General features: G+C 39.8%; 1 protein-coding gene across 1 annotated transcript; it reads right to left on the bottom strand.

Annotated features, from left to right (window-relative positions):
- Positions 1 to 809: 809 nt before the first annotated feature.
- LOC109039778 (fatty acyl-CoA reductase wat) lies at positions 810 to 18,484 on the bottom strand. The gene is made up of 9 exons (XM_019055436.2): positions 18,118 to 18,484; positions 16,333 to 16,582; positions 13,167 to 13,260; positions 12,202 to 12,450; positions 10,018 to 10,169; positions 8,445 to 8,554; positions 7,256 to 7,448; positions 3,000 to 3,248; positions 810 to 1,203 (listed from the first exon to the last, which is right to left on the bottom strand). Exons 2-9 carry the CDS (start codon positions 16,551 to 16,553, stop codon positions 933 to 935), a joined length of 1,539 nt encoding a protein of 512 aa, XP_018910981.2. The 5' UTR covers positions 16,554 to 16,582; positions 18,118 to 18,484; the 3' UTR covers positions 810 to 932.
- Positions 18,485 to 19,801: the final 1,317 nt, after the last annotated feature.

Raw genomic sequence — 19,801 nt, 5'->3', positions numbered from 1 at the left:
CAAATTTCCCGCGTCTGGGGGCAGTTTTCTAATCACCGGAAACGAGCAAACGGCGGGCTCGGTGATTTCCGGAAGATGTCGAGTCGTTGTTGTTGTTGTTATTTTTTCCTTCAGTTTGTTTACAAACCCAACGTGATCTCCTACAGTGGTCCATATACGCTTTATGCGGTAACCAAATCGATCAATTTTTAAATATCCAACGCAATCCTTCTACATTTCATTTCACGATGTCACGAGCTCCAATTTTTAGGTTATGTTGTCAGTTTTAGTTGACCGGAAATAGCCGCGCGTTGCCGTTAATTGTTTCCGTTAGAAAACTGCCCCCAGACGCGGGAAATTTGAAAAAGCGCGTTCCTAACAACACAAATTGCGCAGTAAGGAGTGTATTTCAGACTTTTTTAATGTGACCATCGTAATTTTCGTGTCATTTAACCTCTAAAAAGTCTATTCGCACGGCTGTATCTCTTGCATGCAACAGGCCCATTTAATTGTTTACAAGGGAACGCTTGCGCGGATTTTATTGAAAATTCAAAGAATTTGTTTTATGCCGTGCAGAAAATTCACCGAAATTTGCACAAAAATCATCGTTTTCATGTAAAAAATTAAAGTGCCGAATTGAATTTGGCAGTAGCCGATGTGTCTTGGTTCCTTTCTCCTTAACGCAATCCAATTAGCGTCGGTCAGCCTGTTTTGTTGATTCATGCCTGATTACTGCTGTCGGAGAAAAAAATTAGCTGTAGTTAGGTTGTAAAAAAGTTTGAGGGATCAAATTTTTCAGAGGAGGCAGACAAGAATGAGAAGCATGCATCCGCATTTAGACTATAATTGTAGAGCTCACAATCAATATAATTTATTTTAAAAGGTTATTAAATGTTGCTTCTCTTGAGGGAGGTTGCGGAGGGAATCTTCATTGAAGGAAAGCGGGAGAGCTCTCAAAGAATTTTTTTCTCCTCGTAATCCTTTGCGTAACCTGTGATATCATGCAAATTTTTTAAAACATGGCAGGAAAATCCTGTGGTTACATATCTGAAATATTCGTCCCAATCTAAATCAAATACATTCAGAGGGTAAATACTGCGATCTGTCATTGACATATGAGACCATAAACACTGCATGTTGTCGTCTTCAAATCTCAAATCCCTTTGAGTGAAACTGGTCAGTTGCTCAGAGGACATTCCAATTTTCATGTACAATTCTCGTAACCTGGGATAAAATTTAGATATAAAAATAGGATTAGCTCTTAACACATCATGGATTAAAATTAAACTTCAATTTTTTTCAGGATATGTTTTGGTAAATTGACATAAACTATGTATTTGGAACTATTATTATGTTATTTCCTCCAGATACGATAAAAAATCAACCAATTTGGTTTGTCTGCGGGAGTATACTCATTTCATCTAAAAAGCTTAATCGTCGTTTCATAATTAAGTGTATATACACTTTCCTGAAGACAAATACACATAGCGTCAGCCTTTTCATGTAAGTACTCGGATTGGGAAGTTAAGCTGTGAGCTTACATGTCGTGTGATAAGAGATGTACGGAAAAGAGGTGAAAAATCAGCGGGCCGATTATTGAAAGTTTAAAGCAGCCCAATAAGATATCGAAATCGAATTGCGATATATTGCATGGTAAAGATCAGGCCCGCCACAAGGGGGGGGGGGGGGATACTGGGTCCCTGGTACCGGGGCTCGGGCCCTGGAGGGGCCCATGAAGGCGGTGACAAACCACTACGAATTCATGTGCAACCCTTGTTTCGTGAGGAAAAGTGAAAAAATTACCCTAAAAATTCCGCAAAAGGTAAATAAAGTTTCAAAAACACGCTAGGGCACTATACAATTTTTTTACTTTTTTAGAGATTTCTATCTATTTTCAAGATTTTGAGTATATGTAGAATGATATTTTTAGTAACTGCGTTTCATTTTCTTCCGTTGTCGGATGCTAAGAGGCTCCTGTCTGGGCATCCTCGACTTCAATGGCTCAACTCCCTTGCTATAGACGTACGAAAGGGGAGTCCAGGGGGGCCCGGCTCCCCCTAAAATTTAAAAGTATCATCTGCCTCCTCAAAAAAAAATAAAATGTATAAATGTTTTGACTGCAACAATTCGAAATTATTTGGTGCTGATAGTAAAAAAAGGCGTAATTATTCTGCAGAAATTGATGGAAAATCTCCATCATAAGTTCTTCAAAATGCGTCCAAATAGATTTAAAATTTCAAAAATTTCCCGGGGGAGACCTCCCGAACCCCCCTCTGTGCGAGGGGCTCTGGCCAGAAAACTGGTACCAGGGCCCGAGATGGGATGTGGCGGGCATGGTAAAGATAGAACTGTGTCTTGTCTTGTCGTGCTCACATAGAATCAATAATAAGCCTGATCGTCATTTAAGCTGCACCTTGAAACTGCCCTCTCTTGATTCTTCTTTAAGAGTTTTTTACATTTGAACTTCCTATTCGAGCGTCCAATAATTTTGGTCTTCGTCTTCTCTATCATCATCGTCAAGAATCAGGAAAACTTCGACTGATTCAGAAAACCTCAGGCAAACTATGATCGGTGAAAAAATGTGCCTTATACACGTTTCCCACATAATCCCTTCCAAAATTTTTTTGTGCAATTTTGTTCTTTGGTGAAACGTTATATCTACAGACCTGCCGGCCGATTGTTGAAATTGATAGACAAAGCTATAGACAAAGGAGACATAGGGAGTATGGAGCGATCCTATTGGTTGAAATGGGTGGTTCCTATAGACAAAGGGAGAAAATGATAGACTAACTGTCGGGTCTCTCGTGGGTTGCCGTTAGTTAGTCTATTACCTACCTCCTATGTCCATTGCCACCACTCGCTTCCACCAATAGGATCCCTCCAAATCCCTTTTGTCGTCTTTGTCTATAGCTTTATCTATCAGTTTCAATAATCAGCCTGCTGGGCGACTCTTTAGAAATTTTGAGACTAATCATCATGTTCTATTCTCACAAAAAATGTAGAATCCGTTTGCCTTTTACCTTAAAGGCGGACTCAGCTGTTTAACATCAGCCGTGACCGGTAGTAATGACACAATTTTGGCGAGGAGAAACTTCAATTTTTGAACAATCTGATTATTTCTAATTAGTTGCATTATCTTCTGCATCAAGTTAGACAGCATCCATTTGATGCGGATATTGCGTAACATCAGGGACCTTGCCCTCGTCCAAGTCACGGGGTTACGGTCGGTGACGTGGTTATAAATCGGGGTCACATCAACTTTTTCTCTCCTGAAAAAACAAAAAAGAGTGAAGTTTTTACTTTATCAAATTGAACTGCCACTGTTTCCGCAGAGTAAAGACGGAGCAAAAATGAGGACACCGCACCAAGAATTTTTATTTTTATTCTCCCGTCACATTCTTAAGGTGCAATGATACAACTATTTGAACTCTCCGGAAGGTGTAAGGTATCACGCCGCAATTGAAGGCGTTTTCAAAACAGCCAAGTTCCGATATCCGGATTATCGTTTTGCATGGTTCATATTCTTTTCTTTTATTCGGTACCACTTGTTTATTTTAATCCTCGTATAAAAACCACCCATTTGCTAAATACAATTCTAGCTGGAGCGCACTTAAGCTATGCATTCACCACTGCAAAAATGTCAAAGGAAATCGACCAGCCCGGCGTGCATGGAGGCTATTTCAATTGAGGACACCGCACCAAGCACAACCTATAACTGGAAACCTTGTTTTGAGAAAAACGCATTTAAAGTTTTGTTTTTGATGTACTGCGCAGACTTTTCTACGCAGGTACCCTGTTTTGGTGTTTTTGGGTGCCCTAACCCTTCTATTGAAGGATGCCGGGTAGATTTTGCGATACATTTTGGGTTTACACTCTAATATATTAAATTTAAAAAAGCGGTTTATAGGCCATTATTACACCCAACAGTCATTTTGGTGGCAATATGAAGTATAAATCATTTTAATCACGCATGATTTACGCAAAATAAAAGCATATCGATAGTGAGTAAAGAGAGGAGTTAATTTTATTCTCCCGTCACATTCTTAAGGTGCAATGATACAACTATTTGAACTCTCCGGAATGCGTAAGGTATCACGCCGCATTTGAAGGCGTTTTCAAAACAGCCAAGTTCCGATACCCGGATCATCGTTTTGCATAGTTCATATTCTTTTCTTTCATTCCCTACCCCTTGTTTAATTTTAATCCTCGTATAAAAACCACCCATTTGCTAAATACAATTCTAGCTGGAGCGCACTTCAGCTATGCATTCACATTTGCAAAAATGTTAACGAAAATCGAAAAGGCCAGCGTGCATGAAGGCTATTTCAATTGTAATCTTCCGTCGCATTTCTAAGGCGCAATGATACAACTATTTGAACTCTCCGGAATGCGTGAGGTATCACGCCGCATTTGAAGGCGTTTTCAAAACAGCCAAGTTCCGATACCCGGATCATCGTTTTGCATAGTTCATATTCTTTTCTTTCATTCCCTACCCCTTGTTTAATTTTAATCCTCGTATAAAAACCACCCATTTGCTAAATACAATTCTAGCTGGGGCGCACTTAAGCTATGCATTCACCACTGCAAAAATGTCAAAGGAAATCGAAAAAGCCAACGCGCATGACGGCAATTTCAATTTTAATGTGAAGAAATGAACGTATTTTTACCAAACAGAACCAAGTTCGGATGGAAAATATGGGGTGTGCTCGTTAGTTCTCGGGCCGTAAGAGTGAATGGGAATTACAAAGTGCCAGTGACGTCATCGGTGACAACGAGAGCGATCCCGAGGAGCTGCGCGTTCTTTAACTCATGAGCCTTGTCCACAACGCTCTTGTCCCTTGCGCACGGCTCAAGTCCCGCATACAGTTGGCACATAGTTCCGTTTCGTGAATTTGGAGTCCCGCTTTTCCAATTCTTCAAAAGGAAACAAATCCACTTTTACATTAATTCTTGTCCAGCTCCCCACGAGAACACCTCATCTTTCCCACCCACACATAGTTCTGTTTGGTAGAACCTCCAAATAATAGGCACAATGTTGATACTAAGCAACACGAGTTTCTGAGCGTGGCCAAGGAGAAAGTTCCTCCTTGCCCGAATAATTTTCCCCCAAAAAAGGCTTTCATTCTGATTTTCAGGAATCTTCCAACATTTCTTCGTTTCCCATTAAAAATGTGTGTCTGCGCCTCTAGGTGCAAAATGCTACCGCATTTAAACCATATTTACATAATAAAATGTAATTTCTGGTATTTAGACCAGAAAGTGCGTAGCAGCCCCACATTGACGATAAAACTGAAAAATGCGCTTTCCAGTTTGCGACGTTGAAGATTTCCTGCCATATTCTATTTTTTAAATGGGAAACTTCTTAAGATCATCATAAAACACTCTTGTTATTTTTTTCCAAGTGTGAGGAATATTCTGTGAAAATGTCAGGCGTTGGTTATGTATTTCTCCGTAAAAAATAAAGTAGGGGGTAGATTTTGCAACGTCGGAAAGGAGATGATCGTTTCTGCAGCTCCACCGTCGATACATAACGCCGTGTGAGAATCGGGCTCTCGTTTTCAAATAATCGCTTCTCAAAATGAAACAAATCTTGACGAAAATGTCACCCCAATGAGGCACAAAGCAGAGTAATTCATTAATTTAAAATTCACTTGATGGTGTGTTCAAGAATAATCGCTTTAATTTTGTAAAGTATGCAATATGAACTCTCTAAGTGTAAATTAAAAAGATAGTGGTATCAAAGCAATGCGTCAGTGTTGCAGCTATTTCTGAGTCCGAGCTGTCCACTTACGATGGGTAACATTTCATGAAACTCTGCTTTAGATCACTTATAATTACCAAGACCCTGCGTCTTTATTTCCATTATACACTGAAAAAACGAGATTACGACTGGGCCCTAGAATTGCTTGACCTCCACCGCCACAGGGGCAGGCCCTGCGCGGGTAAGGCCCAGCCCTACCTGGACAGGGTCTAGCTCTTATCAGGTAGGGCTGAACCCTGAAGCAGGTAGATTTGGGCTCTACGCGCGCCGAGCCTGCCCCTATGGTGGTGGAGGTGAAGCAATTTTACCTACCCGGTTAGGGCTGCGATCTTCGGCGCAGGTACCAGCCCTAAACTCGTTTTTTCCGTGTAAGGCGGAATTTTTATATCACAGTTCCACAACATGATGGCGCTGTCAAGGGTCTATTTCTATGGATCAAAATCCTAATAAAGTGTGTTGTATACATACGTATACTATACGGGGTGTCTTAAAAGTCCCTTCCACCCCATCTAAAATTTTACCTAATTAATATTTTGAAAGGAAACTTTAGGGATTTTTATCGATCATTACTTTTGGGGCCCCCATAAGTAGCTAAAATTGATCGATGAACAGGGGTGGAAGGGACTTTTAAGACACCCTGTATATTCAAGCCACTAAATCAGCGCAATAGGGCACTCTGCGACTCCGAATCGCCATAATCTCCTACAGATCACTAGGCAAATGACTCCTACTGATCTCGTCCGTTACGAACTCGTTCTCTCTGCAAAATCCCCGTGGATTTTTCTCCGCCAAAATTTCATTTTTCTTGCACATTAGGATTTGAATTTCTCCTTCAACTGCCGAACATCTCACTCCTGTAGGTAATAATACTTTTCAAGATGGCGCGGTGTTATAATGGACCACTAGACAAGGTACGAATTTCAACATTCTGATACATGTTTCTTAACCGAAATTTCACGTAAAACACGATGCGCACAACGAAAATTACCGATATCAACTCCTTACGAAGATATTTAATGATTCTTGGTGCGTGAATTCAAACTATCCGCTCATGAAAACTCGATGCTCTACGTGATTCACATCGCGCACGAAACGTTATCATGACAGTCTCTGCGATATAAAAATCTGGCAACCTTAATCTTGACACTTTGGCTCAGCTATTACAAATAGCTTATAGTTTGAACAACACATGGTGGGAAATGAACATTGCTCGATTGAGCAGCTTGCTGAAACCGTTGTAGTGCGCGATTTGACTCACGTAGAACTTTGAGTTTCTTGTGAGCGGGCAGTTCAAACTCCTCGTAACCAATGTGAAATAAAAACGTCAATATCTTTGTTAGAAGTTGGTTTCAGTAATTTTCGTTGCGCAAATCGTATTCTACGTGAAATTCTGGTCAAGAAACATGTATCAGATTGCTTAAATTCGTACCTTGTCTAGTGGTCCATTCCCTTCAGTCCCTCTGGATCTAGGGGATGTAAGCCTTATATTTGGACAAAAGTAATAAAAGCTATTACCTCAATGAGTGGATGTGCCATGGTAGCGCCACGAGAGCGCATGCGCATTTATCCACCGGAATGATGTTGATTCGATGATGAGACGACATTTTAGGGATTCGGAGTGCACTTAAACCAAGTCGGAAAAACAGTGCACCGACTCCATGAAAGCTGCGATTCCACCCACACACTGGCTCCTTATAAGAGTTCATCACTATATAATGACACAATAAGAGAGAATTGTAAGATTACGTACTCCAGAAAAAACGCGGGCAGCAAAAAGATTCGTTCACAGTTCAAAGATGGAGCTCCGAAAGTATACGCTCCCTTTCTTGAGAAGGCATCGATGAGGATCTCTATCTGTCTCTGATTCACTTTGGAAAACCACTGAATCCGGTTATTAATAAATGACTTATGAACGTGTTTCTGGCAAACAGGAAAATGTGCGAGGAGAAAGATGGGGGTGTGCTCGTTAGTGCCCGGGCCATAAGAATGCATGGGAAATATAAGGCGCTAGTGACGAAACCGCCGCCGTACTTGTACTTGAGACCTGTCCTCAATGCTCTAGATACACGCCCACGGCTCATGCGTGCCGCACTTACAATGGAGATGTTGCATGTGTGAGGAATTTGTGAGACTGTTTACTATAAGGTAAAAGTTCGTGAAAAACACGATGGTGCCACTGGTTTTCTCTGAAATCATCTCCCAAGCTCAAAAAGAGCTCTCAAGTTGAGGCCAAAATGGAGGGGATATCCCACCCTACCCCGAGAGTCCATATCCACATCAAGACAAACTCTCCATGCACAGATAGGGAGCAAATACATTGACAGGGCTGCCACTTTATTTGGGGACTCCAAAACTGAAAACACGGCATATCCCCTCCATTTTGGTCTCAACTTGAGAGCTTCTTTTGAGCTTTGGAGTTGATTTCAGAAAAAACCAGTTGCAACATCGTGTTTCTCGCGAACTTTTACGTATGAAGCAACAGTCAAATCGCAAGTTCCTTACACATGCAACATCTCCATTAGTTGGCTCACAGTAGTCACAGTTCTGTTTGCTGAATTGGAGAAGCGGCCGATTTCACGTTCTGTCAAACGGAACTGTGTGCACAGTGTATGAGCCGTGGGTATGTATCTGGAGCGTTGTGGACAGGGCTCATGAGTTAGTCGGCCGCCGAAGAAGCGAGTTTTTGAGGGGGAGAAAAACTTACCCAAAGATGGTCTGTAAATTGCAATCGGGAGTCTGCCAAGTTTCTCTCGTATTACCTCTTCTGCCATGATCTTGGTCAGTACATGAGTATTTGGTACTTTGCCCAGTATCCTGTGGGTTTATTAGGAAAATTTATTTTGAATGGTAGTTAAAGGACACTTTATGAAGCTCATTCAAGGACCGTACTGCGAACAATCGCTGCAGGCATAGCCGAGGAAAAAATGTCATAATTTTTACAAATTCTAGGCCTGGACCACCGAATCTGTATCTGATGAATTTTTGTTTATTCAAGTCTACTATATTTCATGCCAGGTATGATGAGAAGTATGTGAATGTGATCCTGGAAAAAATGGACGTCATTTTGCAATGTGGAACTGCAATTTCTGGCTCATCTGTAAAAACACTTACGTACATAGGGTAACTAATGGCACGTGAGTTGTTTCCATATGTAATATAAGTTGTTTCTAAACTGAGGCAGATATGGTATAGTTCCTAATTTTAAATATGGCCCAATTATTCATCACCAGTCGTGGACACTTCGATAAGAAAACAAAGCCTGTGTGAAAATCATTTGGTTGGAGTTTAACATTTCACTGCAAAGGAGGATTTGTAGTCTATACGAGACACAGTGGATCGAGTCAACAGGAGAGGTCGGACAAAATTTGGAAACTTTAAACGCTTATAATTCCGTTCATACAAGCGTTTGAGGTCTTAAAAGTGGCTTCATAATGGTTTTCTCGCGAAATTTTCTTCTATAACACCACTTAAAACTTACAATGTGACGAAATAAATATAAAAATCGGCAGTTTCAGTCAAAAATTGCATGACCGACCTCTCTAATTGACTCGATCCACTGGGCGACACACGGATTTTGAATAGGATCCGCGCAGAGGATGTCTTTTGGCCTACATCGAAGATTGAAGGCGAAACAGCAACGTGCAGAACTGACACACCCCTTCCTGTCAATTCTGCTTCCTCCATATTCTCGGTCAGGATTCGCCACTGATGGTGCTAAATGGAGATGTTGCATGTGTGAGGGATTTGCGATTTGACCATTGTTTCTTATGTAAAAGTTCGCGAGAAACACAACGGTGCCACTGGCTTTCTCTGAAATCATCTCCCAAGCTCAAAAAAAGCTCTCAAAGTGAGGCCAAAATGGAGGGGATATCCCGCCTTACCCTGAGAGTCCACCTCTACATCAAAACAAACCCTCCATGCAAAGATAGGGAGCAAATACATTGACAGGGCTGCCACTTCATTTGGGGACTCCAAAACTGAAAACACGGCAACTCTGCTATTGTATTTGCTCCCTATCTTTGCATGGAGAGTTTGTTTTGATGTAGAGGTGGACTCTCAGGGTAGGGCGGGATATCCCTTCCATTTTGGCCTCACTTTGAGAGATTTTTTTGAGCTTGGGAGTTGATTTCAGAAAAAACCAGTGGCACTTTTGTGTTTCTCGCGAACTTTTACATAAAAGACAACAGTCAAATCGCAAATCCCTCACACATGCAACATCTCCATTACGAGGCTTTTGTCTACCGTTGTCAACCGATTCAATCAAGACTGGGACTTACAATTTAGTGAGGCCAGCGACAGCGACGTCGTTTACTGTCTTAAGGGCTGCCATCATTTGAGACGGCATGTACAAAGCTGGGAAGAACTTTTCTTGAACGCGCTCCGACTTCAGGTGTAAGTGAATGAAGGCTGTTGAGGAGTAAACAAACGCCTGTGAACCATGATTTTTAATTTTTGTGACACCTCATCATATTTCTTTCCAATCGAAAGATCACTTAGCTCAGAAATAATTGAAAAATATATTCACGACCAGACTAAGGTGTTAACAAATTGTACGGGGGGTCATCCAGAAATTACACTGAAAAAAAAAATCTCGGTGTATTTACTAAGAAAATGGTAAAATTACCAAGAATTCAGGGTTCTATTTGATCCCAGTTTTTTCTTGGTAAAATTACCATTTATGGAATTGGTAATTTTACCGAGAAAGTCAATACTTTTACTGGACCCCGGTAAAAACGCCAATATTTTTATCGACTGTGGTAGAATTACCGAGATAAAATGGCAAAGTTACCGGGAATTGATTACCGATAAAAGTGGTATTCTTGCCTGAAAAAAAAAACAGTAAAAATACCAGTTTTTAGGTAAGCTCACCAGTCTGTCTTGGTAAAATTACCAATAATTGGTAAAAAAAAGTGAGATGGTAAAGGTATCAACGGACCTTGGTAAAAACGCCGAAAATTTTTTTTCAGTGTAAGATCTTCTATGAAATTTCTCAGCGCTAGAAAAACACCTATCATACCGTTTGCTCTCAACTCCCATAGTTTAAACTCTCATTTTTTGAAATTGGACCACCGGAACGCTCATTAAAGCAATGTTTTTGAGCACCACAGATCCAAAAAGACCTCAGATCTTGGGTACTCAGATCCAGCGTTCAGATTGATGATGGGTGGCTGGATTGAGGGGGGACTTACTGACAGATTCCGGCGAGGTCGAATTTTAAAAAAGTGAGAGTTTGATTAAATGCTGAGAGTACGCTATGAGTAAAGTCAACGGTGAAATTAGTTTTTTCTAGCATTAGCGGTTTTTGAGGATTTTCACAGGACTGCTCAAATTCTGCATGTTCTTTTTTTGACTAGTTTTTTACTTAAAATATATAGTTTTCAACAAATGCACTCGATCCCATGAATCACATTATTTTAAGGAAGAGATGACAATCAAATTAATCGCCCAGAGATGGTTAAGTTTCACTAAGCATCACACGATTATTAATGGTGGAGTCGCCATGCGATGGTGACTTTGCAAGGAAAGCGTATCTTGATTTGTGACGTTGCAAACTTTCTGTCGTAATATATATTTTCATCGGAAAAGTATTTAACATTCGAAAACCTCTCTGATCTTTCTCCTCTGTATTGAGAATAATAGCGCATCTAGATTTCAAGCAATAGCGTTAATTTGTTCTCTTTTGATGAAATAAAAGTGGAACTACTTATATACTTACACAGAGAGTGAAAAGAGGGGGATGAGAATCGCGTGGCTGAAGAACGCCCTTTGTGTCCTCTCATGTTACGAAATTGTCAAATAACAATCGGACATAGAGTACATAGAGTCGTAATGTAAATGGGAGAGCTGGCGCCATGTTCTGCTCGACGAATTCCGAGCCCGGTGTGCGCCGAGTTCGGGTCGCTTTTCGATACATTTTCGATCCAAAATGGCGGTGCGGAATACGTGGTAATTCCTATCTCCTTTGTTGTTGTTGTTGTCATCGGATGGCCGGGTACCCGTGTATCGCAAACAATCGATTATGTATCGAAAAAGTGACCCGGCGTCACACAGGAGTCTCGGAATTCGGGACATGGAAAATGCTTAAAAGTGGCGCCAGCTCTCCCACTTGCATTACAACTCTATGTACTCTATGCAATTGGACCGCGTTAACCAGAATGGAACCAAGCCACATCTGCTATTGCCAAATTTAACTGGGTACTCTAATTTTTTACAGGAGACCGCGTTTTTGCGGATTCTTTTGAAAATTTTAGGGAATTCGCTTCGTACTTTGCAGAAAATTCACTTAAATTTGCACAAGAATCCACACGACCGTTTTCATATAAACATTGAAGTGCCCAGTTAAATTTGGCGATAGCTGATGTGGCTTGGTTCCTTTCTGCTCAACGCGGTCCATTTCACTCGGTGTCGGAAGGTAAAAGCGTTTTTTGTGACATGACATTGGATTGAAATTGGAAGGTTACCTTTAAATTATGCATAGACTCCGCTAAAGTCACAATTTCCGACGTGCTATTAACATTCAGAAAATAAGCTCGTCGCAATGTCTCGTTTGGTTTGCTTGCGGATGCAATGTGGAAAATAACGTTCACCTTCTTTCTTATCATTTCCAACTCCTCGGAGCCAATCCCAAGCATAGGCCCCTCCAGATCTCCCTCCAAGACGCATACTTTTTCGAGAATCGTCGCATTATTTTCTAGGAGGGGCAAAAATAACTGCAAAACAAAAACCAACAAAAATATTACCCTAGATAGTTTAAACAGGAGAGTTGGCGATTTTAACATAGGTCGTTTAAGTTATGAGGCATCCCGCATCTGTCATTTTGTAATTATACTTTTTTACAAGGTAAATACTGAAAAAAAGGTATGCTGTTTTAGCACCTAGGATGTCAAAAATATGTCTGGTGATCCTAGGATGCTACCTTGCTTGCCCACGCAGCTGAATTTGCATTCATAGGATGTAAAGTTACCTGCCAGGGCAGTAAAGGCAGCATCTTGGGATCACCAGACACATTTTTGACATCCTAGGTGCTTAAACAGCGTATTATTTTTTTCACCGACGGTTTTTTCAGTAGGTCTTCACTTCATAGCATAAAATTCTCCCAGTTTAAGGAGGTTTTGTCACCTTCAAAAATTGAGAACTTTTTCGTAGCAACAAAACCTCGGAAACAATAGTTTCCCCGAGTTTTCCCCCCGTCACATTAGCCTTTACATGATCATTTTTTTCATTTGGAGTCGTATGAGACTTCAAATCTATTATCTGCAAAAATATAAACGACCGAAATAATTCGCTCGGCTGAGGGAACCGAGCGACCAAAAAGCGGCCAACCAACCAATAGCAGCACCGTATTCTACATTTTTATGATGATAAAATAAACTCACTTAACCAGCAGAATCATGATGGTGAACACTTGTACATCTACGAGACTCACCGGGCTTTGAAACATCACCGTGGCTCTTTTTTCTGCAGGTTGTCCATTCACTTTTCTAATAAGAAGGTATACCCTATTAATACCCGGACATGATCTGCAATACCAAAACATTCTCATAGAAGCGAGGTATTATTCTTAATATCGTTAGGGTGAAATAATTACCATCGATCACATCGCATAGTAAATTTTTATGATGCTAACACGCTTTTTCGATATTTTTATGTGGTAACAGAAAAAATTGTTTGCGACGGAGGCGCAAGACGAGTGAGTCTATTGGCGCTACCTAATTTTTTTTGTCCTACACCTGCACGTTTACACTGAAAACAAATTCTCGGCGTTTTTACCAAGATCCGTTGGCACCTTTACCATCTCACTTTTTTTTTACCAATTATTGGTAATTTTACCAAGACAGACTGGTAAGCTTACCTAAAAACCGGTATTTTTACTCTTTTTCCAGGTAGGAATACCACTTTTATTGGTAATCAATTCCCGGTAACTTTGCAATTTTATCTCGGTAATTCTACCACAGTCGATAAAAAATAATGGCGTTTTTACCAAGGTCCAGTAAAATTACCGAGAAAGTTCAATAATTTTACCGAGATTTCTCGGTAAAATTACCAATTCCTTAAATGGTAATTTTACCAAGAAAGAACTATGGGATCAAATAGAACCCTGAATTTTTGGTGATTTTACCCTATTCTTAGTAAATACACCGAGATTTTTTTTTTCAGTGTAGGGCCCCAACAGACTCCGATCTATGTCTCAGCCCTAAACCAACAGATATGGGACGCAAAATAGTTACCTAATTTCGATGGCCCCACCCGTCTTGTGCAGTGGCGTGGCGTGCTTTGCGATATATCGATTGATCTGCCATTTAAACCTGGAAGCGGATTGATAAACAGGGTGTTCGCAGCGAACACCTTGATAATCGATTTTTTACATTAGTTTCGATGGGGAAATATCGATAATCGATCATTGACGCCTCGCCACTGGTCTTGTGTCTCTGACGTAACGTGTAACGTAATCGTTATTTCCGTGCTGAAAGTAACTACTTGAAGCTATGGAGGGAGGGTTAGCTGGACCACTTTTTGCAATACGGAACCACTCTTATGGCTCTTTTTAAAAACAACATATATGCCATTGTTTTCCCAATGCAGGGAGGTGATTTTATGAAAGAGCCCAGAGATAGTGGTTCCTTATTCCAAAATGGTTGGACGTTCCAGTTACGGTTGCAATAACTTCTGGTACATGCAATGCCGAATGTTTCATGTAGACACATCCTCATCAATACAAAACTATTCCTAAAACATGAACAGTCATTTCGTTGCTCATAAAATATGGCTGAAGTCGAAAAAAGAGTATTTACAATGCAACGTTTAAAACTTTCCGATTATGTTTCATTTTTTAAAAGAAAACCAACCGTAATATCTCCTTGACATTTTCTATGAATTTTTTTTTAATGAGTCACGTAAGAAAATTGGCAGAAAATTCCAGTCACAGCCATTTGGAAGAAGAGAGAAGGAGATAAGACAGTTTTCCCTTGCCCAGACCCGAGGATTTTAAAGTTTGTGTTTACCAGTGGCGATTTTTCTCGTTGGCAACACCGTTTTACCACCGTTTCAATCCAAAAATGCTGATTTTAGGTGAGGCAAGTTGCCTTATCAAGAATCGATTGTTATAAATACATTCAAATGGAGGAAAAACAACGATGCCAAATTTTTGACCACTGACCTGGGGGGGGGGGGGGGGTCGACTTGACTTGGGTCGATTTCAATCAACTCCGGGGGCATTTATCGTAATTAGTTTTGAAAGTTTTGCCCCTCCCCCCTCCATCAAATTGTCACTGCATTCTATTATTTTACGTCACTTGTTCGATGCTAAGCCAAGTGATAGATAACGTGAGAGTAGCGGTCATCACGACGATCATGTACTGCCGAGGGACCAAAAAAAGACAAAACTAAAGATACGTGCTCATGAGATACACGGGACCTTAAATAATCAAACACTTATGGATTGGCAACTAAGTCAAGCCCAAGTTTGGTTCGTACATGCATAATGCATGATTTGCAGTGCAACAATGTATCTCAATGAAAATGATGCGTGAACGCTGACCGATTGACCCTACTCAGAATTTCGAATCAAAATTCAAGCATTACTTACTTCTGAAGCTGTCCCTACACGGTCAAATCGGGAGCTTCAATATAGATCACCGATGCCTTTTGTCATTCTTTAATTGGCCAGCTGTGCAAGCCCGAGTCATCGATCACTCACATTGAGGTTCCTATTTTGACTGTGTTAACATGGCTTCACTATGTTGACAATTTCAAGCAATACCTAAGGCTATGAATAATATTTACGTCGGATACTTTTGCTAAGATAATCTTTAATCTTACAGGCATTTGTAAGTTATTTTAGCCGGGATACGTTATTTCCTTTCGCATCACAAATGGCAATGGGCGATCTAATTAATTTCTAATAAAATCTAATCTATGTCAATAATTCAGTAACGTACATATATTTGCAATAAATTAGCAAGTTTCGTCCAAACGTTACACCCAATCCCTGGTAAGCTGTCGAGGATACGAGGAATTTACTGAGAAATTGAAATATAGATGGTACGAGAAAATATAAATTTTGAATGAAGTTAGTTGATGGATTAAAATTCGTTCAAAGAACCAATTTATAATTCTAAATTTGCACTAAATGATGGGCAGTCTTACTATATTTGCCAATGATTCTGTGCATCCAAAACACTGGAATTCATAGACTTAAAAAGAGGAGGTGTTTGCATTTTGGGCATCTTGGATTTTTTCAATGACGTATTTATCAGGAGGGTTATTTTTATCATCGATTTTCTTGGAAATGTAATTGTTTATGGGAAAAAATCATTACATATGATGTGTTTTAAATTATATTCTGAGTTTATATACGCAAAAAACGGATGTTATGGTCCGTTTCTCTTACTTCGAATTTCGGATTTTATTGGAATATCGACGCCATATTTTACGGACCTACGCTACGTCACGGGGTAAACAATCCTCAAGATATAAACACCTTCCTTTTTTTCTCCATGACAGGAATTTGTATCAGCAAAAATTGAAGAATATATGTATGCTTCCTCTCTTTCATTTGTTTATTTTTTTATTGGTTTGTAAGATAAACCAACCTGAGCAGTTTCTCAATGAGAGCCATTCCCAAAAAACTGGTACTGCCGGTGACCAACACATTTGCACCTTCGTAAAATCTTTGGATAACAGACGAAGGATTGGACGCGTTTGATAAATTCTGTTCATAGACGTCACCTTCTCCATCATTGCAGCATATCCTCTCAATAGTGTCTGAATAAGTGTCGATTTCTTCGTTTTGCGGTTTTACTGGGATTCCCATGGTTTTGCGACTCTTTCACGACCCTCTTTCTGAAAAACATTGAGCGGGAAATGAGAATAGCAGCCTCCCCCCCCCCCCCCACCACAAACACAGTACCGATCTCGAAATACAATCGGGTGAAAAATATAGAGTGCCAGAGAGCCTGTAGTAATGATGTAATGTGAATTTTTTTTTTTACATGCTCCAAGGTGTAAACTATTAAATGTAGAAGAATAATTTAAGAAAATTGATGAAGCCTAATAGCTTTTACGTATACACAGATGAGAAATATGCAAATATGAAACGATGTTAAACTCTGGCTGGATGGACCAGAGGGGCGAGCGGTGTTTTCAAAAATCAAAATAGCAACTCTGAATTCTCATGACACGGTGAAAATTGGGAAGTTTTAAAAAATGTTATATTTTTTCGAGTAATTTATTGCTTCATGACGTATATTATTAAAGTCGATAAAATTGTTGCGACTGTTCAGTACTCACGGAGAGAGACCAGTGATCGTCGATCCTTTGATGTAAGGGCGTGTCTGTATTTTTACTTGAGCTTTGTTCTTCATTCACAGTGGCGTGGCGTGCTTTGCGATATATCGATTGTTATGCCATTTAAACCTATGGAAAAGGATCGATGAACAGGGTGTTCGCTGCGAACACCTTAATAATCGATTTTATAGCATAGGTTTAAATGGCATAAAAATCGATATATCGCAATTTACGCCACGCCACCGCATTCAACTCCATGTTTCATTGGGCTCACGTGGAAGTAGAGATACGTTCTTGCGTCAGAGGGTTGACGGGAACACGACAGCAAAATTTTCAGTAGTGCGACTTTTCTCGTCGAGTTGTATCGAAAAATCGGATTTTGGGATTTGGACTTTAAAGGCTCTCTGTGGTGCCCAAAGAATAAGCTGCAAGGAATTATTAACATTTTCGTTCTCTGAAAAGAAATGTCCCGGGCTCAGAGGCCGAAAGTTCCGGGTGCTAGAAAGTAGCTTCGAGTGTTCCAGGTGCTATGCCCGGAACTTTCGGCCCCTGAGTCCGGAACGGGAACGCGGACGGTACGTCTATACAGCCTGTAGGTACGGCTTGCACGGCCAGAGTTTTGTTTTTTCAGTCTGCTAGTTGAGGGTGTAAAGTTGCATTAAGATTCGAAAATTCCATGTCCTAAAGAGGATAGACTAAAATTGTAAGAAGCTCTTTCTAAAAACTACTTTTTTTTAAACTATGAACTCCAAACTGCAAAAACCTTGGTTTGCTTAGACTTTCTCTCCCAAAATGCTTTATGACACTCCTCCATACAATATTTTCAATAGCTTTAATATTAGTTTTTTGTGAACTTCGGTCATTTTTCCCGTGGACAGCTAAAATTTTATAAAGTGCATAATGTCTGCAGAGCATTGCAAAATTATTTTCTTAACATAATATTTTTAATGACATTGGCATTGCACCAAATCCATTGAGCGTTTACAGAAGCGTTGAAAATTAGTCTCGAACATAAGTACTGAATGCAGAATATAAAATGTTAAATGTGGTCAAAGTTTTACCTATATGCCCTGACATGCGTTATTCCTCACCTGGAAAATCCTGGTTCATTCTCACGTCACTTAACTTTTACTGTCACTTTTGAAATCGAATGAATTTTGAATTGATTTTTATTTGAATAAATGCATTTTGCGCATTAAACAGTGTTCAATCTCAGCTGAAAATTCAAACTTCAAAACAGCGTAAGGCACTTAAAAAAATAATAAATAAATAATTAGCTCATTAATACTCCAAAGGCACTTGAACATTAATCACAATAGAAAAAATAAAATTTAGAAAGTAGTATAGAACGGAAATGATCAACCAAGCCTCTAAAAGTGTTGTAAACTTGCATTGATTCAGAAATAAACAACAGCGCGGTTCTCTCGATTGCAAAAGCGTAGTGACTTTCTTAATTGCAAATGAGATGCCGTAAAAAATCGGTCAACATGACTCATTTAAATTTGAATTTCGCGCCTGTAAGAGGCATGTCCACCTCATAGACAGAAGTAGAGTCTTTACTAATGAAACATCTTATCATTCATACTACCATACTGTCGTTTTGACAAACCAAAAACGTCGCCAGCGTAGCTGGTGTGACATTATAAGATAAAACCATAATATTTTACTCACTTTAAAAAAATGTCCATCTTTTTCAAATGATTTAGGTACATTTTTGCTAAAGTCCTGTCGTAAATAATAGAACCATAGATTTCCAATTCAATCTTTTTTTCTATCTTTTCAACTCATTTATAAATCTGATTTGTTGACCGATAGGTAAAGTATTTTCCAAATGACGCGTGCACCATAAACACGATTTTGAGAAAGTTGAGATAAACTGTGCTCATCGACCTGCTACTGATGTTAGCATTCTGAAAAAAGTGTGCTTCTTCAAACAGCAAAGAATTCAAAAAATATTGTTGCCCAAAATCAGATATTAGTATAGGCAAAACAAGCTCCCACGTGGTCGAACAGTGGTATCATCCCCGAAACAATATCCGTCTAATACCCCGGTCAATTCCTAAAAATCAATTACCATTAAATGATTGATTTTTTGTGAAGCACCTAGACCCGTGACTTCAGTCTCTGGCTTTTCAAAATAATTCCCCCTTAGCTCAGCAGCAATTCAAACTTGATGCGGCTTAGGGCGTCCCTGTCAAAGTCGGACTGTAAGTAAGAAGCTGACGGACCCAAGTATGTGATGCAACTATTTCAACGTCCGAGTAGCCGAGATTGCATAGATAAATAATTGAAGGCGAAATCTGTTGCGCTTTGGTACTATCGCTCGATTGCTCGATTAGACTATCGGATAGAGTTTAACTTAGAACCCAGCAAATTGGATTTTTTAGAAATATGAGCTCGGGGAAATTTTGGATTCAACTAGTCGTAACAAGCTGTCCGAAAATTTCACTGCATGTCTTTTCTTTGTGCTGCCGATAAAATTTAGTGAAATTTTCAAACAGATTCAACCGACGATTTCTCTGTAAAATAATCAAATGGCGGCAGTACTTTTGAAACGTCGCATGGCGCTTTTTCGCCATTTAAGGCAATTCTTTCCCCTAATAAAAATAGTTGGGGCTCTCGTCACTCAAAAAGAAAGGGCGAAATCGCCCATTTCCGTTAAATCAAGAGCAAATTTTAAATTATTTAAACCGTACCATACTTGCAAAATGCGATGACCTCCTGTTTGCTCGCGTAGGTAATAATAATCAATGAAAACCTCATTTCGGAATTTTG

The sequence above is a fragment of the Bemisia tabaci genome, chromosome 2 (genome assembly GCF_918797505.1).
Source record: "Bemisia tabaci chromosome 2, PGI_BMITA_v3".
NCBI lineage: Eukaryota > Metazoa > Arthropoda > Insecta > Hemiptera > Aleyrodidae > Bemisia > Bemisia tabaci.
This window is presented reverse-complemented; position numbering and strand designations above follow the sequence as displayed.

What these genes read in the sequence shown, in the direction of transcription:
- LOC109039778 (XM_019055436.2), bottom strand. Translation starts at nt 16,553, where the DNA reads ATGGGAATCCCAGTAAAACCGCAAAACGAAGAAATCGACACTTATTCA. An exon ending in CTCATTGAGAAACTGCTCAG is followed by an intron (nt 13,261 to 16,332) that starts GTTGGTTTATCT and finishes TTGGTATTGCAG; the next exon opens with ATCATGTCCGGGTATTAATA. An exon ending in AGTCTATGCATAATTTAAAG is followed by an intron (nt 10,170 to 12,201) that starts GTAACCTTCCAA and finishes CATGGTTCACAG; the next exon opens with GCGTTTGTTTACTCCTCAAC.